Here is a 25,180-nt window from a genome sequence, read left to right as displayed (position 1 = left end):
CAGATTGGGGACCCCTGCTTTAGGCGAGGACAGATCGCAGGCCGCAAAATAGTCCCTGGGGGGGCCACATGCGGCCCTTGGGCCGCGTGTTTGAGACCGTTGCTCTAGACTCTGCCCAGGATTCTAAACTCCTAATGGAATGTACCGTATTTTTCGCTCCATAAAATGCACTTTTTTCCACCCAAAAGTGGGTGGAAATCTCGGTGCGTCTTATGTAGCAAAGGTACAAAAAATTACACCCCCTTTACCGTTTAAAAACACGCCTCCCACCACCGAACCTTTTTAAAACACCCCGCCCACTGCCCCACTACACGCCCGCTGCACTTCTGTAAAACACCCCACCCCCCTGCACGCCCACCACCGTTCGTTGTACCTTTTTAAAACCCCGCTCGACCACCCGCCCACTTACAAATTACAGTACCCGGTGGTCCAGCGTGATCCCTCCCTCCCTAGCTGTCTCCTCTTCTTATTTCTCAGCCAGCAGCACAGAGGTCAGAAGAGCGTGGCGGTCAGGAGCAAAGCTTTCAGCGCTCCCGCTTGGGCCCGTGCTGTTTTCTGAATGGCTGCGATCAGTTCTCGCGAGTCCCGATCAAGTTTCAAGATCAGATTTATCAACTGTCTGTTGTAAAAATTGACAATTGTGAAGTTGATGACTTGATCAATTTTTCAGTCTTAGTAACTACTTTCCAGATATCTCAGTTATTTCTGAGGATATATGAAAACCTAGATGGAGTTCTCATAGGAAATAATGAAGGTTTACTCACAGTTCTGCAGTACCTTGCCTGTCAGCAATTTTAACAGCAGCTGAAGGAAGGAAAAGGATTTTCTGCCTCAAAAACTTCTCCAAATGACCAGAGTTGAAGATCTTCTGACTGCCGGACAATGACAATGACCTTCACCCCCATGGAACCTCACCATGCATTCAGGGGCGAGAAAGGCAGCCTGCGCCTTGAAACCTGGGTGGATTTACCCTCAGATGCATACAGCCTGCACTGAAAACCTATGACAGGGTCAGCGGGCTAGCAAAAATTCCCAGGGGAAGGACCCCGAGTTTAGTAAGGGTGGCACACAGCAGGCTGGGCTCCACAGATCCACCAGAGTTTCTCTGATCAGTCCGGCACCATGGGACTGCGTCCTTTCCTCCAACAGAGGACCACCGAGAAGGGGTCTCAAGGCACTGAAGCCACCGAGAAACAAACTTTAAGTGAAACCGCCCCCCCCCCCCCAAGAAAAAAAAGCAGAGCAACTACAAAAGACTTCTGCACGGATTGCTTGCAAAAATTGTAACTGGATATGCATGTGCCCAGAAAAGTGTTGGATTTCTGGAACTCCTGGATTACAGGTTGGGATTGAACACCTAGAGTATGGAATCCAGAAGGGACGTAACAGAATCTGATGATTATCTTCAGTGTTGCTACATAAGTAAGCCTAGAAAGACTTGTGACAAACACAAGAGAAATATAGGAACTAGTTGATTAAATTATCTTCCAAACAAGTTGACTAGCCAATAAACACATGTAGTCAATTGACTAAATATGGAGGTGGGTGGGTTTCTTTAAGGGGAAGGAAGGGAGCATACAGAGAAGCAGCATTGCTAGATTAAGAAATAGGACTCCTCACCAGTCAGTCATGGCCTGCTGCACATCCTTTGTTTTTTCGATGTTCTGTACACACTGCTGTATAAGATGTTGGATCTTAGGCACAAGACAGGCAACTTGGTCCACATCATGATCTTTCACCATCTTGATCAATGCTGAAGCAAAAGAGAGAAATTGAAAGGCAGAGATGTGATGGGAGGGCAGATTGATAGACAGAATGAGAAACCTTAAAGATACAGAGAAAAGCAATGTGAAAAACAATATGAAAGATATAGGGAAAAAACAGACAAGCAGAGGCATAGGGAGGGGACAGAAACAGCATGCTACGCCACACCACTTATGAAGATTTAATTATATCTGCTAATTTTCTTTCCTTAAGATCTACCAGATCATTCATGTATATGATTTTTGTCGTTCTATCAGTAAACAGAGGCAGAGAACAATTAGATTACTGACATAAGAATTGCCGCTGCTGGGTCAGACCAGAGGTCCATTGTGCCCAGCAGTCGCTCATGCGGCAGCCCCTAGGTCAAAGACTAACTGAGACTAGCCTTACCTGCGTACGTTCTGGTTTAGCAGGAACTTGTCTAACTTTGTCTTAAATCCCTGGAGGGTGTTTTCCCCTATAACAGCCTCAGGAAGAGCGTTCCAGCTTTCCACCACTCTCTGGATGAAGAACTTCCTTACGTTTGTACGGAATCTATCCCCTTTTAACTTTAGAGAGTGTCCTCTCGTTCTCTCTACCCTGGAGAGAGTGAACAACCTGTCTTTATCTACTAAGTCTATTCCCTTCATTATCTTAAATGTTTCAATCATGTTCCCTCTCAGTCTCCTCTTTTCAAGGGAAAAGAGGCCCAGTTTTTCTAATCTTTCATTCCTCCAGCCCCTTAACCATTTCAGTCACTCTTCTCTGGACCCTTTTGAATAGTACCATGTCCTTCTTCATGTACGGCGACCAGTGCTGGACATAGTATTCCAGGTGAGGGCGTACCATGGCCCGGTACAGCGACATGATAACCTTCTCCCTTCTCTTCGTGATCCCCTTCTTAATCATTCCTAGCATTCTGTTTGCCCTTTTCACCACCGCCGCTCATTGTGCGGACGGCTTCATCGACTTGTCGACCAGTACTTTCAAATCTTTTTCCTGGGAGGTCTCTCCAAGTACTGCACTGGACATCTTGTAGGCGTGTATAAGATTTTTGTTACCGACATGCATCATCTTACACTTATCCAATATCAGGTTTCCAAGGAACCTACAGCTCTCTAGTATTCCTGTATCAAAGCTACCTAAAATATGAACTTTTTTGGAGCAAGGAATATTTGAGAATGGAACTCACTCTCTTTGTAAAGAACTATAAACATGACATATGAAGATTATATATACAGTACTAGACAGGCAGAGATTGCCAAATGGTGGTGATCCTGGTCTGGTCTGGTAGGACTCAAGAAAACCAATTTTGTAGGTAAAACTACATTTTTTTTTCTTCCTTTTCATCCCATCAGATCAGCTCAGGCTTGTGAGATTATACTCAAGATATCTTATAAACTGAGTGGGACCCAAGAGGACACCCAGTCTAAAAGGCAGCAATGCATCCTCTCTGGTCTACACAGGACAGGATTAGAAATAATTTAATATCATCATTTGTATTTAATAGTATCTGAATCATTATGTAGAACTGGTAGGATATCCTGAAGAAAATTCCTTATGGCCTTTTGCCTTCAAAGTTTATTGACCCTCTGGCTTCTATCCCATTTCAAAGTTCTTGGGTTGCTTGACTTTTATGGTGTGCCACCCAATCAGAGATGCTCTGTTGTGAGGATGGTCCAGAATAGAGAATCCAAATCTAGGAAGCATGTCCAGAAAGTGAGAATTGGTTTGATATAAAAAGTAATTTAAATAATGTAAAAAGTATATACAGTGGTGCCTCGCATAACGGACGCCTCGCACAGCGAACGCTGCGCATAACGAACTTTTTGTCTTGCTCCCTATAACGAACTTCGTTTCACACAACGAAGTCGCCCGAGGGGCCCGGGGGGGGGGGGGCGGAACTACTCTCGCCGCTTCCTAATGTGAGCCGGGAACAGCAGCACCCTCCTGTCTGAATGCAGTGTTCCATCATCTCCCTCCACCTTACCTTAGATGCCGAGTTTTCCGGCTTTCTTTTTCGGCCAGCCACACACTTTCAAAGAGCAGCACATGCGCGCATGCTCTGTTGTTCAATCTTCTCCTCTGACGCAACCGGAAACCGGAAGTTGCAGGAGAGAAGAACATTGATCAACTCCAGCAGCTGCGCGTGCACAGCTTTTTGAAAGCGTGCGGCTGGGTGAAAAAGAAAGCTGGCAAACTCTGCATATAAGGTGAGGTGGAGGGAGGGAAATGTAGGGCTGCAGAACGAATTATTTTGTTTTACATGTATTCTTATGGGAAAACGCGTTTCACACAACGAACGTTTCACATAACAAACTTGCTCCTGGAACGGATTAAGTTCGTTGTGTGAGGCACCACTGTATCTTTATTGCAACACTTACTCTGTATGATGCAGGGTGTGAATGTGTTTGGATTGTCTTATCTTTTTAACAGGTTCCCAAGAGCTGTTCCTTATCTACTCAAATGCATTGTCATGGGACTGTTACATTCCCGAGGGCTGCTCTACACTGCTCCTCACCTATTCAAACGCATTGTCACGCGACTGTTATGGAAGCTACCTGGAAGTCTGGATTATATAAAGAACAGCTTAACAGCATTTTGTTACTTTTACTTTGCATGCTGTAGTGCACAAATCCAATGCTGCTCCTCATCTACGTTGTCATGTGACCGTTACATAAGCTACCTTGAAGTCTGGATTATATAAAGAATAGATTGGCTATGTTCTGTGCTGAATGACAGGGGCGATCGATGTCATCATTCAGGTCACCCTTTATTTTCACTTTCTTGTTAACAGCTTTGTTCCAGATTGGCTCAATGGCTGTCCGTAGCCAAACTATCCTGTCACATTAGACTCGCCATTCTAACACAACGGTTCCGGTTCTACCTGCTATGCGCTCCAACCAAGGTTTAACACCCTGAAGTCCCTTGGTTTCTGTATTTTCTAATTACTCAGGTAGCCATTCTTAACTGTTGTCCATTAAGATCTAAAATGGCCTCTCTTCATGATTGTTTGTGACCTTCTCATTTGTCTTCGAGCTTACTGAGACTTGGCTCTAGGATGAAGAAGAGGCCTATCTTTTTCAAGGTTTTCCTCCAAATTGTACGGCCTTTTACTCCGCCCACTATTTGTATGCCATCACATTATGTTGCTACTGAATTTTCAACCAAGGAATTTTCAAACTGAGATCTTTATCAAAATGTCTCTCTTCCTATTGTCTGTTATGCCCCTCCTAACTTTATTCCCTCTCATTGAGATGCCCTCCTTCAAATCACTTGCTGATGCCACTGTGCATTTTATTAATCTGATTATATTGGGAGATTTCAATATTCATGTTGATATTAGGGCTCCTCGGTCTTCTGTATTTAGAACTTTTCTGATGGATATTGGTCTCCTTCAGTTGGCACATTTTTCTACTCATTTAACTAGGCATACTTTAGATTTAGTATTACGTCAGGATTCTTCCCATCTGTCAGTTAAGATTCATTCATAAGTCCACTACCATGAACTAATCACTACCTCATATTATTTTCTCTACAACTTTCAGGAAAATTTGCCTTCTCTTCAGCTGCTGCAAACCCTTCACAAGATCACCAATCATCCTGTTTTATTTTTTTGGGACCTGGCTTCCTATCTACCTCTCTGTTCCTTTTTTCCTGACAATTTCCTCAACCTTAGTTGAGAAGATTCAGCACTGTTGGGACCAGACCCTCAGTGCTCATCCCTCTTCCCACCCTCAAAAACTCTAGTATCATCATGGGTTATTGACCCTTTGCAGACAAGTTCAGAGGGGTGAACGACAATGGTGGAAAAGTCGCACATTAGAGTCTTTATGTTTCTTTAAGACAGCTAGCCACTATTATAATTAATTGAAAGGGGCAATTACTTCTAAGAATACAAACCATAAATTATTTCAGGTAGTTTCCAGGCTTTTAACCCAAAGTCTGACCTGAGCTCCTCTCTTATGCCCTGTGCTGAATTTTTAGCATGTTTTTTTTTTCTCAGGTTTTGACTATTCATGATTCCGTCACTTCCATCTCTTCATTATCGTGTCCAGCCTCTCACATAATGTTTACTACTATGCTACAACTGGCAAGTCTTCTATCTTGGAGTAAGCTCAATATTCCTTAGTTTACTCAGTTCTCTATCATCTTTAACAAGATGTGATTAATCACTTCTTTAATTGACACTTTGCCCTCTAGTTGGTTGTGTATACCCCATCATGGTCTCTCCACCCTTATATTTAAAATTGTATCTCACCATCTATCTACTAGATCAATATCTTCTTTTTGGAAAAAGGCTATTGTGAAATTAATCCTTTAAAAAAAATCTAGTTTAGATCCATCTTTTGCAGTTCAACTATAAGCCAGTCTCCAACCTTAATAATGCATCAAAAATTGCAGAAAAAAAATTAAACAATTGCTTGCTCATGTTGATCAGCCATCAGTTCTTCTCTCACGTCAAACAGGTTTCAGAAATCATCATAGAACTAAAACAACCATTTCAGAGCTTGTTAACAAACTCAATTCTTCAATTGATGCTGGAAAAATAGTTTAGTATCCTTAGACATGAGAATGCTGCTATGTTTTTTTAAAACTGCTTGTGATTTACTATTAATAAAAGCATTGCTGCTATTCATGTTTCAGATAACTATAAGAACATAAGCAGTGCCTCCGCCAGGTCAGACCATAGCAGTCCGCTCCCGTGGCGGCCCAAACAGGTCACGACCTGTTTGAATCACCAGAAGGGGCCCCCTTGCCACCTTGGTTTCCTATTGAGTCCTATCTTCCCATCGAAGTCCTAACCCTCTGGTCTTGCACATGCCCGACCTGGTTGGGTTTCTATACTTATTACCTGGTTAGCTTTCTCAGTATCCCACGATCCCTTTATCCCTCAGGAATCCGTCCAGTCTCTGTCTCGGAATCCTTGTACCGTACTCTGCCTGATCACTTCCTCCAGTAGCGCATTCCAAGTATCCACGACCCTTTGGGTGAAAAAAAACTTCCTTACATTTGTTTTGAACCTATCTCCCTTCAGTTTCTCTGAATGCCCCCTCGTACCTGTTGTCCCCTTCAGTCTGAAGAATCTGTCCCTATCCACCCTCTCTATGCCCCTCATGATCTTGAAGGTCTCTATCATATCTCCCCTGAGCCTCTTTTTTTCCAGAGAGAAGAGCCCCAGCCTATCCAACCTCTCGGCGTATGGGCAGTGTTCCAGCCCTCTTACCAGTTTCGTTGCTCTCCTTTGGACTCTCTCAAGTACTGCCATGTCCTTCTTGAGGTACGGCGACCAATATTGAACGCAGTATTCCAGATGTGGACGCACCATTGCTCGATACAATGGCATGATGACTTCCCGCGTCCTGGTTGTTATGCCCCTCTTTATGATGCCCAGCATCCTGTTGGCTTTTTTCGAGGCTGCTGCACACTGTGCAGATGGCTTCAGTGATGCATCCACCAGCACACCCAAGTCTCTCTCAAGACTGCTGTCTCCCAACAATGCCCCCCCCCCCAATTTGTAGTTGAACAACGGGTTCTTTTTCCCTATATGCATGACCTTGCATTTTTCCACGTTAAAGCGCATTTGCCATTTGTTTGCCCAGTCTTCCAGCTTGTCTAGGTCCCTTTGCAGGTCCTCACACTCCTCCCTGGAGCTAACTCTGCCGCACAGTTTGGTATCGTCTGCAAATTTTATAACCTCGCACTTTGCCTCCTTTTCCAGGTCATTGATAAATATGTTGAAGAGTAACGGCCCCAGCACCGATCCCTGTGGCACACCGCTCGTGACTCCCCGCCAGTCAGAATATTGGCCCTTTACTCCGACCCTCTGCAGTCTACCCGACAACCAGTGCTCGATCCATCTGTGCACATCCCCTCCCACCCCGTGGTTCCACAGCTTCCTAAGCAGCCTTTCATGTGGCACCTTGTCGAAAGCCTTTTGAAAATCGAGGTAAATGATGTCTATGGGTTCCCCATTGTCCACCCGACTGCTTATTCCCTCAAAGAAGTACAGAAGGTTCGTTAAGCATGACCTTCCCTTACAGAATCCGTGCTGGCTTGTTCTCAGTAGGCCATTTCTCTCGATGTGCTCGCAAATGCCGTCCTTGATCATAGCTTCCACCATCTTCCCTATAATTGAAGTCAGGCTCATCGGCCTGTAGTTCCCGGGGTCACCCCTCGATCCCTTCTTGAAGATAGGTGTGACATTCGCCAATTTCCAGTCCTCTGGTACCTCTCCAGTTTTCAAGGATAGGTTGCAAACATGCTGGATTGTGCCCACTATTTCTTGTCTTAGTTCCTTCAGAACCCTTGGGTGGATCCCGTCCGGGCCCGGTGATTTGCCGTATTTTAACCTGTCTATCTGTTTGAGGACATCCTCCTTACTTACCTCTATGTGCTCCAATTTTTCAGCCTGTTCCACACTCATGAGCTCCTCTGAGTCCGGTATATTAGATGTGTCTTCTCTCGTGAAGACCGACGAGAAGAACGTGTTCAACCTCTCAGCTACCTCTTTATCCTCCTTAATCACTCCCTTCCTATCCCCATCGTCCAACAGCCCCACCTCCTCTCTCGCTGGTCGCTTCCTCTTTACGTAACTGAAGAATGCCTTGAAGTTTTTCGCCTCCCTGGCCAGCCCCTCTTCGTATTTCCCTTTTGCTTTTCTAACCTCTCGGTGGCATTCCTTTTGGCATTTCCTGTGCGCCTGGTGATTTTCCTCCATTGGGTCCTTTTTCCATCTCCGGAAGGATACTTTTTTGTCATTTATTGCCCTCTTTACTTCTGTTGAGATCCAAACCGGGTCCTTTGACCGCTTGTTCTTGCAGCCTTTCCTGAAACTGGGGACGTACATTCTTTGTGCTTCCTGCAGGGTGTCCCTGAATAGGGTCCAGGCGCTTCCTACAGTCTCCATCCTAAAGATGTTTCTGAGCTTCCTCCCCACCATTTCCCTCATAGCAACATAGTTCCCTTTCCTGAAGTTGAGCGCAGTTGTTGCGGTCCTCCTTACTATGGGTGTCCCCCTTTCTAATGTGAATCTGATCGCATTGTGGTCACTGTTGCCTAGTGGTCCTCCCACTTCTACCCCTCTTGCAGGCCCCCCTAATCCGTTTAGGATGAGGTCAAGAGTAGCACTCCCTCGCGTCGGTTCCCTGACTAGTTGCTCCATGAAGCAGTCCCTCACAGTTTCTACAAATCCTGTTTCCCTAGTGCAGTTGGTGTGACCCGTACTCCAGCCTATCTCCGGGTAGTTGAAGTCCCCCATCACTGTTACACTTCCAGTCCTGCACTCCTGTCTCAGTTCAGCTTCCAAGTCGTGTCCGACTCCTTCCGGCGTACCAGGTGGGCGATAGTACATTTATTTTAACTGACCAAGATATGTGATATTTTTTGTAGTAACTCATACTGGTCTCAAGGAATCTAGTGTAAGCAACCTTGATGTCTTTCCTTTTTAGTCTTTATATTTAGAATCATATTTTGAGCATGCCCCTGATGCAGACAGTTTGTTCCTGAAACTTGTTGGCCAATTTTCTTTTGGAACTTTTATTAACACATGATAGGATCAAGCAGGCACTTTTCTATTGAAGGTTCTTTTAATAAATTTCAATTACTTTTCAGTCACTGGCTGGTTCTTTTGGCCAGATTAATGAACGGACTGTAGAATGCCAGACAACCAGTTAAGAAAATGGCTGTAGTTGGAGCCTCAATGCTTTCAAATCTCATGGAGTCTCTGTTCAAGCTCCTAACATCCACACCTCTGGGCTTCTAGTCCTGAAAGATAATATTCCTTACAACCATCACCTCAGCATGAAGAATTGATGAAACACATGTCTTGGTGCATTACCAACCATATAATCAAATTTATGTAGTCAAGACAGCTCCAATTTTTCTTCCTGAAAAACTTTCAAATTTCTACATCAATCAGACAATCTGCCTCAAGCAAGTGTGAAGGAATGCAAGTGTCGCACCTTGGGGTTTAGAAGAGCAGTTCAAATCTAGTTGCAAAAGAACTATCATACAGACCTTCACAGCTCTTCCTTTTGACCCAAACACTGTAGGACATCATCTCTTCCTCTTGGACTGCAAAGTATATTTATATTATCCACAAAATAATTTCATATGATTTACAGTGACTGCCTACTAGTTAAGAGCTATGACGATAACAATAGAGCTGCTACAACTGTCACCCTTGGAGAACATTTGCAAAGTAGCAACTTGATCATCAGTATATACCTTTGCAAAATACTGCTCTTGAAGCCCAGTCAAGACAGTAAACAGCAATCTGCAATGTATCACATCACAGATTGTGGAATGTGAAGTGTAGTAGTTAGGATATGCATAACCCTAAGCTGGGGAATCCCAATTTGTGTGGCTGTAATGATCTGACTTGTCCACGAAGAAAGTGCAACAGCTATTCTATTTTGACAGGAGGATTCCTCACACACACAGCTGAAGAACTTAAGAAACATTACTTTGTTGGGTGCAGAAATGCTCATGCAGGCTCAGAAGACTTTTGAGTTTTCTGAACTTTGGGAGAGAAGACCTCCCTTGAATCGATCCCAGCCATGTCACTCACGTATATGGCTATAGGATCTGGCTGTTTATGGAGACACTTGTTACAGATATGCAACTACGCCTTTTTGGAGTTCTTCCATGTGGATGGAATTGATTTTAATGTTATAAATTGTCTTTGTATGTTTTCACCTGTTTATCTAAATGCTGTAAACCGCCTAAGAAAGTGCTTTGATATGCAATATATTAGACTTGAAACATCAACGTGCTCTTTTGCCTGCATTGAGGGCAGGTAATTTTCAAAAAGCCCCATGTCTGCAAGTAGACCACAAAACACACAGAGAAGGTGAGAGGTGGGGAAGAAAACAACAAAAATATTATGCATAGAAGAAAGGAAGACAAGAAATATGTTTATGGGTGATAGTAGAGATGGAAAGGGGGAGTAAGTGGCCAAGAAAATTAGGGTAGATTGAGCCAGATTCTCCATCTGTAAAAATCCATACTCTGAACATCAGGTGCCTGGGATTGCTTTTTCTTCATCTGTAGTTTGTTCAGGGCTATGGTCTTATAGGACATCTGACCAAGTAAATGCATACGGTCTTTCTTGAGTTCAGCTGCATGAATTAAGATCTTCTCTGGGGCCTGAGAGAGGAATAAAGTACCATACCAGGTAAATCATCTGAGAGATGCAACATATTGATGCTCTAAAGACAAGAGTGGTAGCTGTAATGCTCTCTTCAGACACATGAAAGCAAGCCCCACCATTTTATAGCAGTTTCCTTAGACATAAAAGAGCAAGAGCCAAAATTTCTGATGTTCTCTTTAGAAACATTAGAGAGCAGAAGCCAAGATGGTCCATTCTCCAAAGGTACACAAGAGAGTGTAGGCTGCAGCTTTTTAACACTCATTTGACAAATATAATCCTAACATGTAAAAGTACAAGGTTTCCTGATGATGTCCCACCTTTTGACACCATTCTCTCACCTTATAGAGGGGGAACTTGAGGCTTTGACAGACACCAGTGAAAACAAGGGAGTCCCATGGTAACATATGATCCAGATGGTGGATGGAGAGTTCATGAGCTGGGACACGCTGAGTCCTGAAACAAAGTTTAAGGGTGAACATAAGAAGCAGGCATTAGTATAAAACACATACAGTATACATTAGTAATACAAGGATGCCACATCAAGAAACTGCCTCCATGTTTTAGGCCAGAGCTCCATTCAGTGCCACCTATATATACAAAGAGCAAGGCTTGGGATGGTCTCAAAGTAATGGGCTGGGCTGGGTCAGGAACTGGTTGAGTGAAAGGCGACAGAGGGTAGTGGTCAATGGTGATTGCTCTGAGGAAAGGGATGTTACCAGTGGTGTGCCTCAAGGTTCTATTCTTGGGCCTGCTCTTTTTAACATTTTTATAAACGATGTTGCTGAAGGGCTGTTGGGTAGGATTTGCCTCTTTGTGGATGATGCCAGGGTCTGCAGTGGAGTGGACACCCTGGATGGTGTGGATGACTTGAGGAGGGACCTAGCAAGACTTGGGGAATAGTCTGAAATTTGACGCCCATTATTTGATGCTGGGAAAAGCAGGGCAATGTATCTGAGCTGCGGAAACCTGAGGGAACGGTGCAGTTTGGGGGGGTGAGGAACTTGTGTGCACGACAGAGGAGCGGGACTTGGGTGTGATGATATTGGGGTGGCCAAATGGGTTAAGAAGGTGGTGGCGAGGGCTGGAGGGATGCTGGGGTGCATGGGGAGAGGTGTGACTTGTGGGAAGGGGGAGGTATTGATGCCCCTGTATGGGACTCTGGTGGGACCTCATTTAGGGTGTGGTGTGCGGTTCTGGAGATCACACCTTAGGGGAGATGTGAAGGGGATGGAGTCGGTCCAGGGGAAGGCTACTGAAGTGGTGCGTGGTCTTTGCTGTGGGGAGTATGGGGACAGACTTGAACATTTCGATGTGTGTGCTTTGGAGGAGGGGCGGGAGATATGGTTGAGATGTTTAGATGCCTGCTTGGCGTAAAAGCACATGGGTCGAGTCTTTCATTTGGGAGGGAGCTGTGGAATGAGAGGGCATAGGATGGAGAGGTGATATGCTCAGGAGTAATCTAGGGAGGTACTTTTTTGCAGAAGAGGTGGTGAATGCATGGAGCAGTCTCCTGAGGGAGGTGGTGGAGACAAAGACTGTGTCTGAATTCAAGAAGGTGTGGGATAGGCACATGGGATCTCTTGGAGAGGAAGAGATTGTGGTTGATGCAGATGGGCAGACTGGATGGGCCTTTGTCTGCCTTTATGTTTCTATGTTTCAATAATGGAAATTCATAGAAACTAAGTTGTCCATACAGTTTTCCTCACTGCCACCTCATTAATTTTTGCCTCCAGAGGGATCTACAGAGCAAGAACAAACCCCTGGAGTTCATTTTCTCAGTTACCCTCTTACCTTCATGCAGAGAACAGCCTATAGCACATTTCAGATATGTTCACAACAATGGATACTGGTCTAAGAATCTCTATGGTGTTAATCAAGAATGTAATAAACAGGGTTGTAAATTTTAAATCTTAGTGCTAGCATTTAAACTTCCAGAGTTCTGCTTAATATCTAGCTGGTGGAGAAACTGTTCAAAATGGGATAACATCAGTCAACAATTTTCAGCGCAAAGGAGATCCAGTCACTCTCAGATGGACTGAAAGCAGCAGCAACCACAAAATCAATGCAAACTGGATTTTGTAGATTTGACTGTATGGGAGGTTTCCCACGGTCCAGGCCTCCCCTTAAATTTTGTCCAAAGACAATGCTACCAGAACTGGTATAGTACAGAGAGGATGTTGCAATTCAAGACCAGTTTCAGAGGTTAGCCACTCTTCCCCCACCAGACATTCACAGACAAGACAGTAATAGGAGCCAGTAGCTAAGGGGGAGGGGGAGGGACTGCTGCCAGCTTTTAGCAATAAGGAAACCATAGGGCAGAAGAGCTCAGTGTCAGTCCTGGAGATCCAATTTGAATGCACTACTTCCATTGTATGCAATTAGATCCTATGCTTATTTAATGTGGAAATTCTGAAAACCTGACTGGGTTGAAGACCTCAAGGACCAACATTGAGCACCTCTGCCACAGGGCAATGGAGAGAAAAGAGCAGTCTCTCCTCTACCAGCTTCCTCTGTAGTTTGCACTATCTTTCCACATAGCACAGGGACTGTGATCTAAAGGGATGGATTTCAAATTCGCTTTCCAGCTCTTGAAATTTCAGATTTTTCTCAACATGCTAATGAATATGTTCAGTGGTACCAGAGAAGACAATTTAGATACAAGCAATATAGGAAGCAGTAGCAGAAGCTCTAGTGAAACAACTTACCCACTGATAACACGGTGCAGGAGGCAGGGAAGGAAGATTCTGGAAAATTGCTTGAGTTCCTGCTCAACACCACCACGTAGCTGCTGAACCTCCATCTCTACATCTTTCTCTGGGGTCAACAGTCGACGTTGCACAAACTGCTGCACCTGAGAAGATAGAGTGATGGTAGCAAAAGCAAAGACTAGTGTAGGAAAACAAGTCTCTTTATACAAAGAATTTTAAAAATTGTACATTTTTTCTTCTGGAGTTATACTCATGTCCACATAATATGGGGGGAAGGAGAAAGTTATACAACTTTTCTATTGAAATCTGCTAACAGGCAGTGTTGCATACACTTCCCCCCTGAGGGGAGCCAGAACAAGAGGATAAAAAACCTGTAAGCAACTCTGATTGCAGATATCCTTTCAAGAGGCTCTGCTCAGACAAACGGTGAAGGAACCCATGAGAGAAAAAGTGATATTGGATCTGGTTCTTACAAATGGGAAGAGTATCTCTAATGTTCGAGTGGGTGCCCACCCAGGAAGTAGCGATCAAACGGTTTGGTTTGATACAACAGCTAAAGTGGCGAGTGGCCACACAAAACTCAAAGTTCTAGATTTCATACGTACAGACTTTTGTAAAATGGGACAGTACCTGAAGAAAGAAGGATGGGAAGACATAAAAGAAGTGGAAAAACAGTAGTCTAAGCTGAAAGGAGCAATAAAAATGGCTACTGACCTTTATGTGAAGAAAATAAATAAGAACAAGAGAAAAAGGAAACCGATTTGGTTCTCCAAACTAGTGGCGGAGAAAATAAAGGCAAAAGAGTTGGCATTCCTGAAATATAAAAAACCCCCAAGAAGAGGAGTACAGAAAGGACTACCAGGTGAAACTGCAAGTGGAAGAGCAAATGGCTAAAAATGTAAAAAAGGGAGACAAAATTTTTTTCTGATATATTAGTGAAAGGAGAAAGATGAAAAATGGAATTGCAAAACTAAAAGATGCTATGAACTGATATGTGGAGAGTGATGATGAAAAAGCAAACATGCTAAACAAATACTTCTGTTCTATGATCACGGAAGAAAAACCTGGAGAAGGACCGAGATTGTCTGGCAAAGTTACACACGAAAATGGAGTAGATTCAGTACCGTTCACGGAGGAATGTGTTTATTAACAACTTGAAAAATTAAAGGTGGACAAAGCAATAGGTCCTGACGGGATCCATCCCAGAATATTGAGGAAGCTCAGGGAGGTTCTGGCAGGTCCTATTAAAGATTTATTCAACAAATCTCTAGAGATGCGCGTGGTTCCTGGGGATTGGAGAAGAGTGGAAGTGGTCCCTATTCACAAAAGAGGTTGTAGAGAGAAAGCGGGAAACTACAAGCCGGTAAGCCTCACTTCGGTTATTGGAAAAATAATTGAAGCGTTGCTGAAAGCATAGTGAAATTCCTAGAATCTAATTGGTTACAGAATCTGAGGTAACATGGCTTTACTAAAAGTAAATCGTGCCAAACGAACCTGATTGAATTTTTTGATTGGGTGACCAGAGAATTGGATCAAGGACATATGCTCCCTTATTCCCCTATGAATTTGTGGACTGGATATAGTAGAAGAGTTGTTTCAATTTTTGCTTTAGTTTGTGTTCCATTTTATTGTGTACTTTTTTATTTCTGTTACAAGAATGAAACATTTGATATTATATAACAAAATCATTAAATATAAAATAAAAAAAAAGTTTCTTTAAAATGAAATATTCTTCCAACCTATTTCATGTCTGGATCACTTTATAAATTTGGTTTCTCCTTTTCTCTTTCTCCATGCTTCCTCCCTTCCAACTCTTACATCACTGTCTCAATTTGTTTCTTCTCTTCTCAAAAATGTGCTTTTTCCAACCTTAACCAATTCTACTTTTATCCTACACTTCCATTTTTCTCTTACTACTCATTTTTCCACTCTGTGCTTTAAGCTTCCAACCTTTGCTTTTCTCATCCCTTACCTTTCCCCTTACCTATTTTTATTCCTCAATCCCTTCTCCAAGTGCTGTGCACCACATTACCCCTTTCCATTCATTTCTCACTTTCACTGATCCCCTTGACCATAACACTAGTCTGCATGATTTGGGATGATTGAAAACTAATATGTGATATTACCTCACTTTTTTATATTGATTCCAGAACTGTTCTTAGTTTTCTTTTATCATATACCATTTTTTTCACAATTTTACTTCAAAGATTTATTGCTGTACCCGTAGGTAATGAGTATTGTTGGAGGGAAATTTCTCAATACAGACCTGTAAGCCTTTAGCCTGGCACAATTGTTGCTGCTAGTTGTTACTGTGTGACCTTGGAAGTGTTGTTTATATCAGACGCTTGCATTACCAGTGCTGTTCTCATTTTATTTCTCTATTGTGATTGCAGGTACTCCAATGTCTACACTCAAAGTGTGTGAACAATCTAAATGTTTTCTGTTACATTTGTGGAAATTATACAGTGCTTAAGCAAAGAACGGATATAACAGACTTTGTGAAAAAAGCTTACTATGCTTATTTTAAAGTGAAACTTGGTGACCAGGATAAGGCACGGGCACAAAGAAAGTTAGCCACTATTATGTTGAGAGATAAAGATTGTGGACAAAAGGAAAGAAAACGTGCATGCCATTTGCAAATTCCTATGGCGTGGAGGAAGCCTAAAGACCACCTTAATGACTTACTTCTGACGAGTTAATGTTCAGGAGTACAATTTGAAAAATAAGAACCAAATTGTGTATCCAAGCATTCCTTCAGCCATTAGGCCAGTTCCACATGGAGAAGACCTGTATGCTCCTCTTCCTCCAGCTGTTTTAGAGAACCTGGCAGAAGATGATGTTGTAAGTAAACTAGATGCAATCACCAAAGACGATACTGATAATGTCTACCAGCCTGAATATGATTTTACTCCACAACGTTTCTCTCAGAGTGCACTTAATGATCTAGTACATGATTTGAATTTGCCTAAGGAAATCTACACAATTACTTGGCTCCCGGCTTAAAAGTAAGAATCTTCTGGAACCAGGAACACATTTACTCATGGTACAGACACTGAGAAAAAGAACTAGTTTCCTTATTCTCACAGAACGATTCCTTGGTTTAATGCAATAACAAACGAGTTAATGCACTTCTGTGGCACTAAACATGATCCTACTCAGCAAAATGGATGTGTATGGGTCCATTCCTGTGGTCCATTCAGTTCAAATTAGAGAGACCTTTGAGAACATGAAGCTACTTTTAACAAGTAACCAGTATGAGGAACACAAATGGCTTTTCTGCGGTGACTTCAAAGTTATAGGAATACTATTAGGACAACAAGCTGGGTTCACAAAAATGCTTTGTTTTCTATGTGAATGGAACAGAAGGGCAAAGTAAAGACATTGGAGTGTGAGGATTTGGCCAGAGCGGCAAAATTTTATGCTTGGAACTAAAAACATCCTGCATGAACTGCTTGTAGACCCCCCAAAAGTCCTGCTTCTACCACTACACATCAAATTGGGCTTGATGAATCAGTTTATAAGGGCTCTACCACAGGATGGGCCCTGCTTAAAGCACCTTTCTAAGAAATTTCCCTTCATCACACAAGAAAAATTGAAAGCTGGAATTTTTTGTTGGTCCTCAAATAAAGAAAATAATGAAGGATGAAGATTTTGATAAAACAATGAAATGAGAGAGAAAAAGACGCATGGACCGCCTTCCGATCTGTTACTGAAAACTTTCTAGGGAATAACAAAGACCCTAATTACAGGGCCATTGTTGAAACAATGTTGGAAAATTTCGAGAAGTTGGGTTGTAATATGAGTGTAAATGTTCACTTAGTTCATTTTCTATATTCCCATATTGACTACTTTCCGGAAAGTCTGGGACATTGTAGTGAAGAGCAAGGTGAACGTTTTCACCAAGTTATTAAGGAGATGGAGAGGACGTACCAGAGGAGATGGAATGAAACTATAATGGCCGACTACGGTTGGATGTTGAAGAGGGACAGTCAAGATCTTCAAGGTTCTGCAAGAAGTCAAAGAGGAGAAAGTCTGAAAATTAATGGAACACTGTTTGCTTTTTGTTTTGTTACAGGGTAGTCAAGAAATAAATTAGGGCAGTTCTTTACAGTATTTTTAAAATGTGTTTGTAATAAAAACTGACCTCATGTGAAATGGTGTTTGAATACATTTGTGCTTAGAAATTCCGGGAACAAATGGAATGGAAATGACGATCGGCATCTACTACTGACCCCCAGGGCAGTCCGAAGAAATTGATGGAGAAATGACGGACGAGATTAAACTTAACTGCAAGGGAGGCAACGGAGTTATCATGGGTGACTTCAATTATCCGGGGATAGACTGGAACCTAGGCACCTCCGGCTGCAGTAGGGAGACCAAGTTCCTGGATGCTGTAGGCGATTGCTTCCTGGAACAACTTGTCAAGGAAAATACAATGGAAATGCAATTCTGGACTTAATTCTAAATGGACTACGAGGACCGGAGCAAGGTGTAGAAGTAGAAGGGATGTTGGGAAGCAGTGATCACAATATGATCCGCTTCAACCTGGATACAGAGGCAAAACATCGATCCAGAACGACAGTCACGGCACTGAACTTCTGAAAAGGGAATTACGAAGGGATGAGACTCATGGTGGGTAAGAAGATTAAGAAGAGGATAAGCACTGTTAAAATGCTTGAGCAAGCATGGTCCCTTTTTAAGGACACAGTCACCGAGGAGCAAAATCAATATATACCACGGATCAACAAGGGATCCAAGAGGAAAAAGAACAAGTAACTTTTATGGCTCACTGTAGCAGTGAAGGAAGTAATCAGAGACAAGAAGACTTCGTTTAAAGAATGGAAAAGGTCAAAAACGGATGAAAACTGGAAAAAGCACAAACAACATCAAAGCAGGTGCCATAAGGCGGTAAAAGGGGCCAAAAGAGACTACGAAGAAAAAAATAGCCAAGAGGCAAAAAACTTCCAGCTGTTCTTTCGATATATTAAGGGGAAACGACCCGCAAAGGAAGCAGTGGGGCTGTTGGATGACCATGGAATAAAGGAAGTGCTAAAGGAGAACAAAGCCATCGCCGACAAACTGAACACATTTTTTGTGTCTGTATTTACCGAAGAGGATATACACAACATACCGGAAGCAGACAGGCTATACGCAGGAAAGGATGACGGGAAACTGAAAGGGTTGATGGTCAGTCTAGAAGAGGTATGTAGGCAGATTGATAGGCTTAAAAACGATAAATCCCCAGGACCAGATGGCATCAATCCGAGGGTAATCAAGGAACTGAAAGGGGCTATAGCTGAACTACTTCAACTATTAGCCAATCTGTCGATCAAATCAGGAAGGATTCTGGAAGGCTGGAAAGTGGTGAATGTTATGCCGATTTTCAAGGAAGGTTCGAGGGGAGATCCAGGAAACTATAGACTAGTGAGTCTGACCTCAGTATTGGGAAAGATGATAGAGGAGCTGATAAAGAACCGCATCATTGATCACCTTGATGGACACAATCTGATGAGGATCAGCCAGCACGGCTTCAGCAAAGGAAGATCTTGCGTGACGAACTTGCTGCACTTCTTTGAGGGAGTAAAAAGGCAGATAGACAAGGGTGACCTGGTAGACATTGTATATCTGGATTTTCAGAAGGCGTTCGACAAGATTCCGCATGAACAACTACTTCAAAAAATTGCGAGCCATGGAAATGAGGGTGAAAACTCAGGTGGATTAAAAACTGGCTGGTGGATAGGAAACAGAGAGTACAGGTAAATGGACAATACTTAGACTGGAAAAGCGTCACGAGTGGAGTGCCGCAGGGTTCGGTGCTTGGACCCGTGCTCTTCAACATATTTATAAACGACCTGGAAATTGGTATGATGAGTGAGGTGATTAAATTTGCAGATGATACAAAGTTATTCAGAATAGTGAAGACGCAGGAGGATTGCGAAGACCTGCAACGTGACATAAACACGCTCGAGAAATGGGCTGTGACATGGCAAATGAAGTTTAATGTGGATAAGTGTAAGGTGATGTATGTCGGTAACAAAAATCTTATACACGAATACAGGATGTCCGGTGCAGTACTTGGAGAGACCCAACCCAGGAAAGAGACTTAGGAGTACTGGTCGACAAGTCAATGAAGCCGTCCGCGCAATGTGCGGCAGCATCGTAAAGGGCAAACAGAATGCTAGGAATGATTAAGAAGGGGATCACGAACAGATCGGAGAAGGTTATCATGCCGCTGTATCGGGCCATGGTACGCCCTCACCTGGAATACTGCATCCAGCACTGGTCGCCATACATGAAGAAAGATACAGTACTACTCGAAAGGGTCCAGAGAACGACTAAAATGGTTAAGGGGCTAGAGAAGTTGCCGTACAGTGAGAGATTAGAGAAACTGGGCCTCTTCTCCCTTGAAAAGAGGAGACTGAGAGGAGACATGATCGAAACATTTAAGATAATGAAGGAAATGGACTTAGTAGATAAAGACAGGTTGTTCACCCTCTCCAAGGTAGAGAGAACGAAAGGGCACTCTCTAAAGTTAAAAGGTAATTGATTCCATACAAATGTAAGGAAGTTCTTCTTCACCCAGAGAGTGGTAGAAAACTGGAACGCTCTTATAGGGGAAAACACCCTCCAGGGATTCAAGACAAAGTTAGACAAGCTCCTGCTGAACCAGAATGTAAGCAGGTAAGGCTAGTCTCAGTTAGGGCACTGGTCTTTAACCTAAGGGCCGCTGCATGAGCGGACTGCTGGGCACAATGGACCACTGGTCTGACCCAGTAGTGGCAATTCTAATGCTCTTATGTTCTTACAGTAGTTAAAATCGTGAAAATATAACTTCTTATTTTGTGTAAAAACCTGATGTGATAGGCAAAAATGGAAGTTCTTTCTAGAATCAGCATAAAAAATTGATTCAAGAACTACTTTTAAGAAATCATTTGAGTAAACATTTTGAAATGCAGACTGGTGTAATAAGTTACCAAGATTAATTTCATTTTATGATGTTACTTTTGTTTACACACCACTGGCATACACTTACCTCTCTTTGGCTCTTTTGTAACTGGGATTTGAGGCACGAGTTCCCCTTGATTAGGATCTGAATCTGTTCCTGTTTCTTCTCCTGAAAAATATACAGTTAAGATTCCACTGTACTTGCTACTGTATGTTCAGTTCTACTCATATGCCATTAGACAATTGATTCTCATGACTTAATGGCAATATGTATGCATTGCCATGCAAAGGACCTTGTCTTCCATTGCCCCACAGGCTGGATTTCAGAGATCCTGCAGAAACATCTCTAGAAAGAGGGTGTCATAGCTAAAAGGGGACACTAATTTGCTGTACTTTGTCTGCAAACACGTTGAGATTCAAAGAGCTGCAGTCTATTGCCGCAGATCAAGGACTGCCATAGTACTGGCTAACCTAGATGTTGGGGGGGGGGGGGCACCAGAAATACTAGTGGGCTCAAAGATAAGTTGTGCATAAGATTTATGATCCTATAGTCCAAAAGCAAGATCAGATAGACATGAAGGCCTGAAGAAACAAAAAAAGGAAACCGAGTATTTTATAAATTTTTTCAGATATATTAGTGAAAGGAGGAAGATGCAAAATGGAATTGTGAGACTAAAAGATGCTATGAACCAATATGTGGAGAGTGATGATGAAAAAGCAAACGTTAAACAAAGACTTCTGTTCTGTGTTCACAGAAGAAAATCCTGGAGAAGGACCAAGATTGTCTGGCAAAGATATACACGAGAATGGAGTACATACTGCACTGTTCACGGAAGAAAGTGTTTATGAAAAACTGAAAGTGGACAAAGCGATGGGACCAGATGGGATAAATCCCAGGATATTGAGGGAGCTCAGAGAGGTTCTAGCAGGTCCTATTAAAGATTTATTCAACAAGTCTCTGAAGATGGGGGTGGTTCCTGGGGAACGGAGAAGAGCAGAAGTGGTGCCAATTCACAAAAGTGGTCGCAGAGATGAAGCGGGAAACTACAGACTGGTAAGCCTCACCGGCTATTGGAAAAATAATGAAAGCATTGCTGAAAGAAAGGATAGTGAAATTCCTAGAATCAATTGGGTTACAAGATCAGAGGCAACATGGTTTTACTAAAGGTAAATCATGCCAAATGAATCTGATTGAATTTTTTGATTGGGTGGCCAGAGAATTGGACCAAGGACATATACTAGATGTAATTTACTTAGATTTCAGCAAAGTCTTTGACACGGTTCCTCATAGGAGGTTCTTGAGCAAACTTGATGGGCTGAAGTTAGGATCCAAAGTGGTAAACTGGATTAGAAACTGGATGATGGACAGACACCAGAGAGTGGTGGTTATTGAAATTCACTTGGAGGAAGGAAAGGTGAGTAGTGGAGTCCCTCAAGGATCGGTGCTGGGGACGATCCTTTTCAATATGTTTGTAAGCAACATTGCTGAAGAGTTAAAGGTTTGCCTCTTTGCGGATGGTACCAAGATTTGTAACAGAGTAGACACTAAGGAGGGAGTGGAAAACATGAAAAAGGATCTGCAAAAGTTAGAGGAATGGTCTAATCTGGCAACTAAAATTTGATGCAAAGACGTGCAGAGTAATTTATTTAGGGATTAGAAATCGGGAGGAGCCATATGTGCTGGGAGGTAAGAAGCTGATATACACGGATGGGAATAGGAACCTTGGGATGATAGTGTCTGAAGATCTAAAGGCAAAGAAAGTGTGACAAGGTGATGGCTATTGCCAGAAGGATGCTAGGCTGTATAGAAAGAGGCATAACCAGTAGAAGAAAGAAGGAGTTGATGCCCCTGTAACAGGTCATTGGTGAGGCCCCACTTGGAGTATTGTGTTCAGTTTTGGAGACCGTATCTGGCAAAGAACATAAGAAGACTTGAAGCGGTCCAGAGAAAGACGATGAAAATGGTAGGAGGTTTGCGTCAAAAGACATATGAGGAGAGACTGGAAGCCCTGAATATGTATACCCTAGAGCAGGCCTGAACAACTCAAAAATGATCCGGGGCTGCAACGAAGTCGGAAAATGTAGCGCGGGCCAGATGTAGTGGCCATGGCTCAAAGCACCTGGAAATGCACAGACGTTGCCATGATAACATCACACACATGCGTGACCTAACGTCGACATTCACAGACCTCCCAAGCTCTGCCCTAGATCCTGCCCCCTTTACTAATTGTAATGCAATTTTTTCCTTTCATTTTTCATATACACACAGCAATAAAACTGACACATTTCAATCACTATATTGAAAATAAAATCATTTTCCCTACCTTTGTTGTCTGGTGACTTCATTTTTCTGTGCTTTTAACTATGTTTCCAGGGCCGCCTTATCCATTTTTTCTCTTCTTCTTCACTTTCTCCCCTGCATCCACCTTTGGTATTAACTTAACATTCAATTTTTTCCATTTTTCTGCTTTCTTCTCAAAATCTACTTTTCCATGCGTTACCTTCCCTTTCTATCTCTCTCTCTCCTTCACTCCCCATTTCCATAGTCTGACATCTCTTTCCTTCTCCCCCATTAGTCTTACATCTACAAAGAAACATAGAATATGACGGCAGAAAAGGGCCGTCGGCCCAACAAGTCTGCCCACTTGAATAACCCACCCCCCTAAGCACTTCCTCGAAGTGAACCCACATGTTTATCCCATTTATTCTTAAAATCGAGCACGTTGTTGGCCTCTACTACCTGAAGTGAAAGATCATCCCAATGATCAACCACCCTTTCGGTGAAGAAATACTTCCTAATGTCACCATGAAATCTCCCACCCCCTGATTTTTAGCGGGTGCCCTCTTGTCGCTGTAAGTTCTGTAAGGAAAAAAAATGTCTTCTTCCACCTCCATACGGCCAGTAACATATTTGAACGTCTCTATCATGTCTCCCCTCTCTCTGCGTTCCTCGAGAGACTATAGCTGCAACTTACCTAGACATTCTTCATATGGGAGATCCTTGAGTCCTGAGACCATCCAAGTGGCCGATCTCTGAACCGACTCTATTCTCAGCACATCCTTTTGATAATGTGGCCTCCAAAATTGAACACAGTATTCCAGATGTGGTCTCACCATGGACCTGTAAAGCGGCATTACCACTTCGGGCTTTCGGCTGACGAAACTTCTCCGGATGCAACCCAGCATTTGTCTAGCTTTGGATGAAGCTTTCTCCACTTGATTGGCAGCCTTCATATCTTCACTAATGATTACTCCCAGGTCCCGTTCTGTAACAGTTCTAGTTAAGGTCTCACCGTTCAGAGTGTAGGTTCTGTAAGGGTTTCTGATACCAAGGAGCATAACTTTACACTTCTTGGCATTAAAGCTCAGCTGCCAAATAGTAGACCATTGCTCCAGTAAAAATAGGTCCTGTGTCATAGTGTCGGATACGGTACCTTCACCCACTACATTGCATAATTTAGTGTCATTGGCAAATAATGCAATTTTACCCTGAAGTCCCTGAGGCAGATCCCGTTCGAAGATATTAAATAGGATTGGACGCAGGACCAAGCCCTGCGGTACTCCACTGAACACCTCCGACGTTTTGGAGGGAGTACCGTTTACCATCACCCTTTGAAGTCTGCCTCTGAGCCAGTCTTTAACCCATGAAGTTAATGTTTCTCCTAGTCCCAGCGAACTCATCTTGTTCAATAATCTACGGTGTGGGACACTATCAAAAGCCTTACTGAAGTCCAGATACACTACATCCAGGGACTTTCCCTTCCCTCCCTCCTCCCAGTGGTCTGACATCTCTCTCCTTCCTTTCCCCCTTCCCAATCTGGCATCTCTCTCCTCTCCTTCCCATAATATGGCATCTCTCTCTACTACCACTACTATTATTATTTCTATAGTGCTACCAGATTTCCCTCCTTCCCTTCCATTTCCTGGTCTGGTATCTCTCCTTCCCCCCCTCCCCAGTGTAACATTTCTCTCTCCCCCTTCCTCCTTTCCGCCCCCTGTAGTCCATCTCCCTTCCCTTCCTCCTTTCTGGCCCACTTCCCAGTCCAACATTTCTCCCTCCTTTCCACCAGTCCAACATTTCTTTCTCTCTTCCTCCTGCATGCTTCTCCTCTGGTCCTCCTTCTCTCCCCCAACCATCTCTATCTCTCTCCCTCCACGAGTCCAACTTTCCACTCTCTGCCCTCTCCCCCTTCCTCCACGAGTCCAACACTTTCTGCCTCCTGCACGCTTTCTCTTTCTGTATTTGCCTCTTCCCCTGAGTGACATCCCTCCTTCCTACCCCCCAACAAAACATGCTCTCTCCCCATGCACCATCTCACCCTCCCCTCCAATGTGTAGCATCTTTCCTTTCCCTCCCCTTCTGCCATGCCAGCAGCACCTCTTCTCCCTTCCCTCCCCCGTCCAGCAATACCTCTCCTCTCTCTCTAGCCACACAGCTGCCGCTAGCATTAATTTAGACGCGGTTTCTTCAGGCAGTAATCAAAATGCCAAAAATAGGACTTTAATGAATGAAAATACTTGCAAATGAAATACACTCTAAAGCTCTCAGAGACCTGTGTTTATTCAGACACATAAGTGTTTGAAGGAAAACTTCTACAGGTATATAGGGTTTCTTTCATCGAGCAATAGT

At 43.2% G+C, this 25,180-nt stretch overlaps 1 protein-coding gene across 1 annotated transcript in view; it reads right to left on the bottom strand.

Moving 5' to 3' along the window:
• Window positions 1-25,180, bottom strand: part of HAUS5 (HAUS augmin like complex subunit 5) — a 99,433-nt gene that overhangs the window by 2,656 nt on the left and 71,597 nt on the right. Inside the window, exons 15-19 of the mRNA XM_033914971.1 lie at window positions 20,639-20,719; window positions 13,603-13,748; window positions 11,236-11,350; window positions 10,755-10,893; window positions 1,621-1,753 (exon numbers count right to left, since the gene is read on the bottom strand). Coding sequence (XP_033770862.1) covers window positions 1,621-1,753; window positions 10,755-10,893; window positions 11,236-11,350; window positions 13,603-13,748; window positions 20,639-20,719 — 614 coding nt within the window. The remainder of the gene's footprint in view (window positions 1-1,620; window positions 1,754-10,754; window positions 10,894-11,235; window positions 11,351-13,602; window positions 13,749-20,638; window positions 20,720-25,180) is intronic.

The sequence above is a fragment of the Geotrypetes seraphini genome, chromosome 11 (genome assembly GCF_902459505.1).
Source record: "Geotrypetes seraphini chromosome 11, aGeoSer1.1, whole genome shotgun sequence".
In the NCBI taxonomy this organism is placed as follows: Eukaryota; Metazoa; Chordata; class Amphibia; order Gymnophiona; family Dermophiidae; genus Geotrypetes; species Geotrypetes seraphini.
This window is presented reverse-complemented; position numbering and strand designations above follow the sequence as displayed.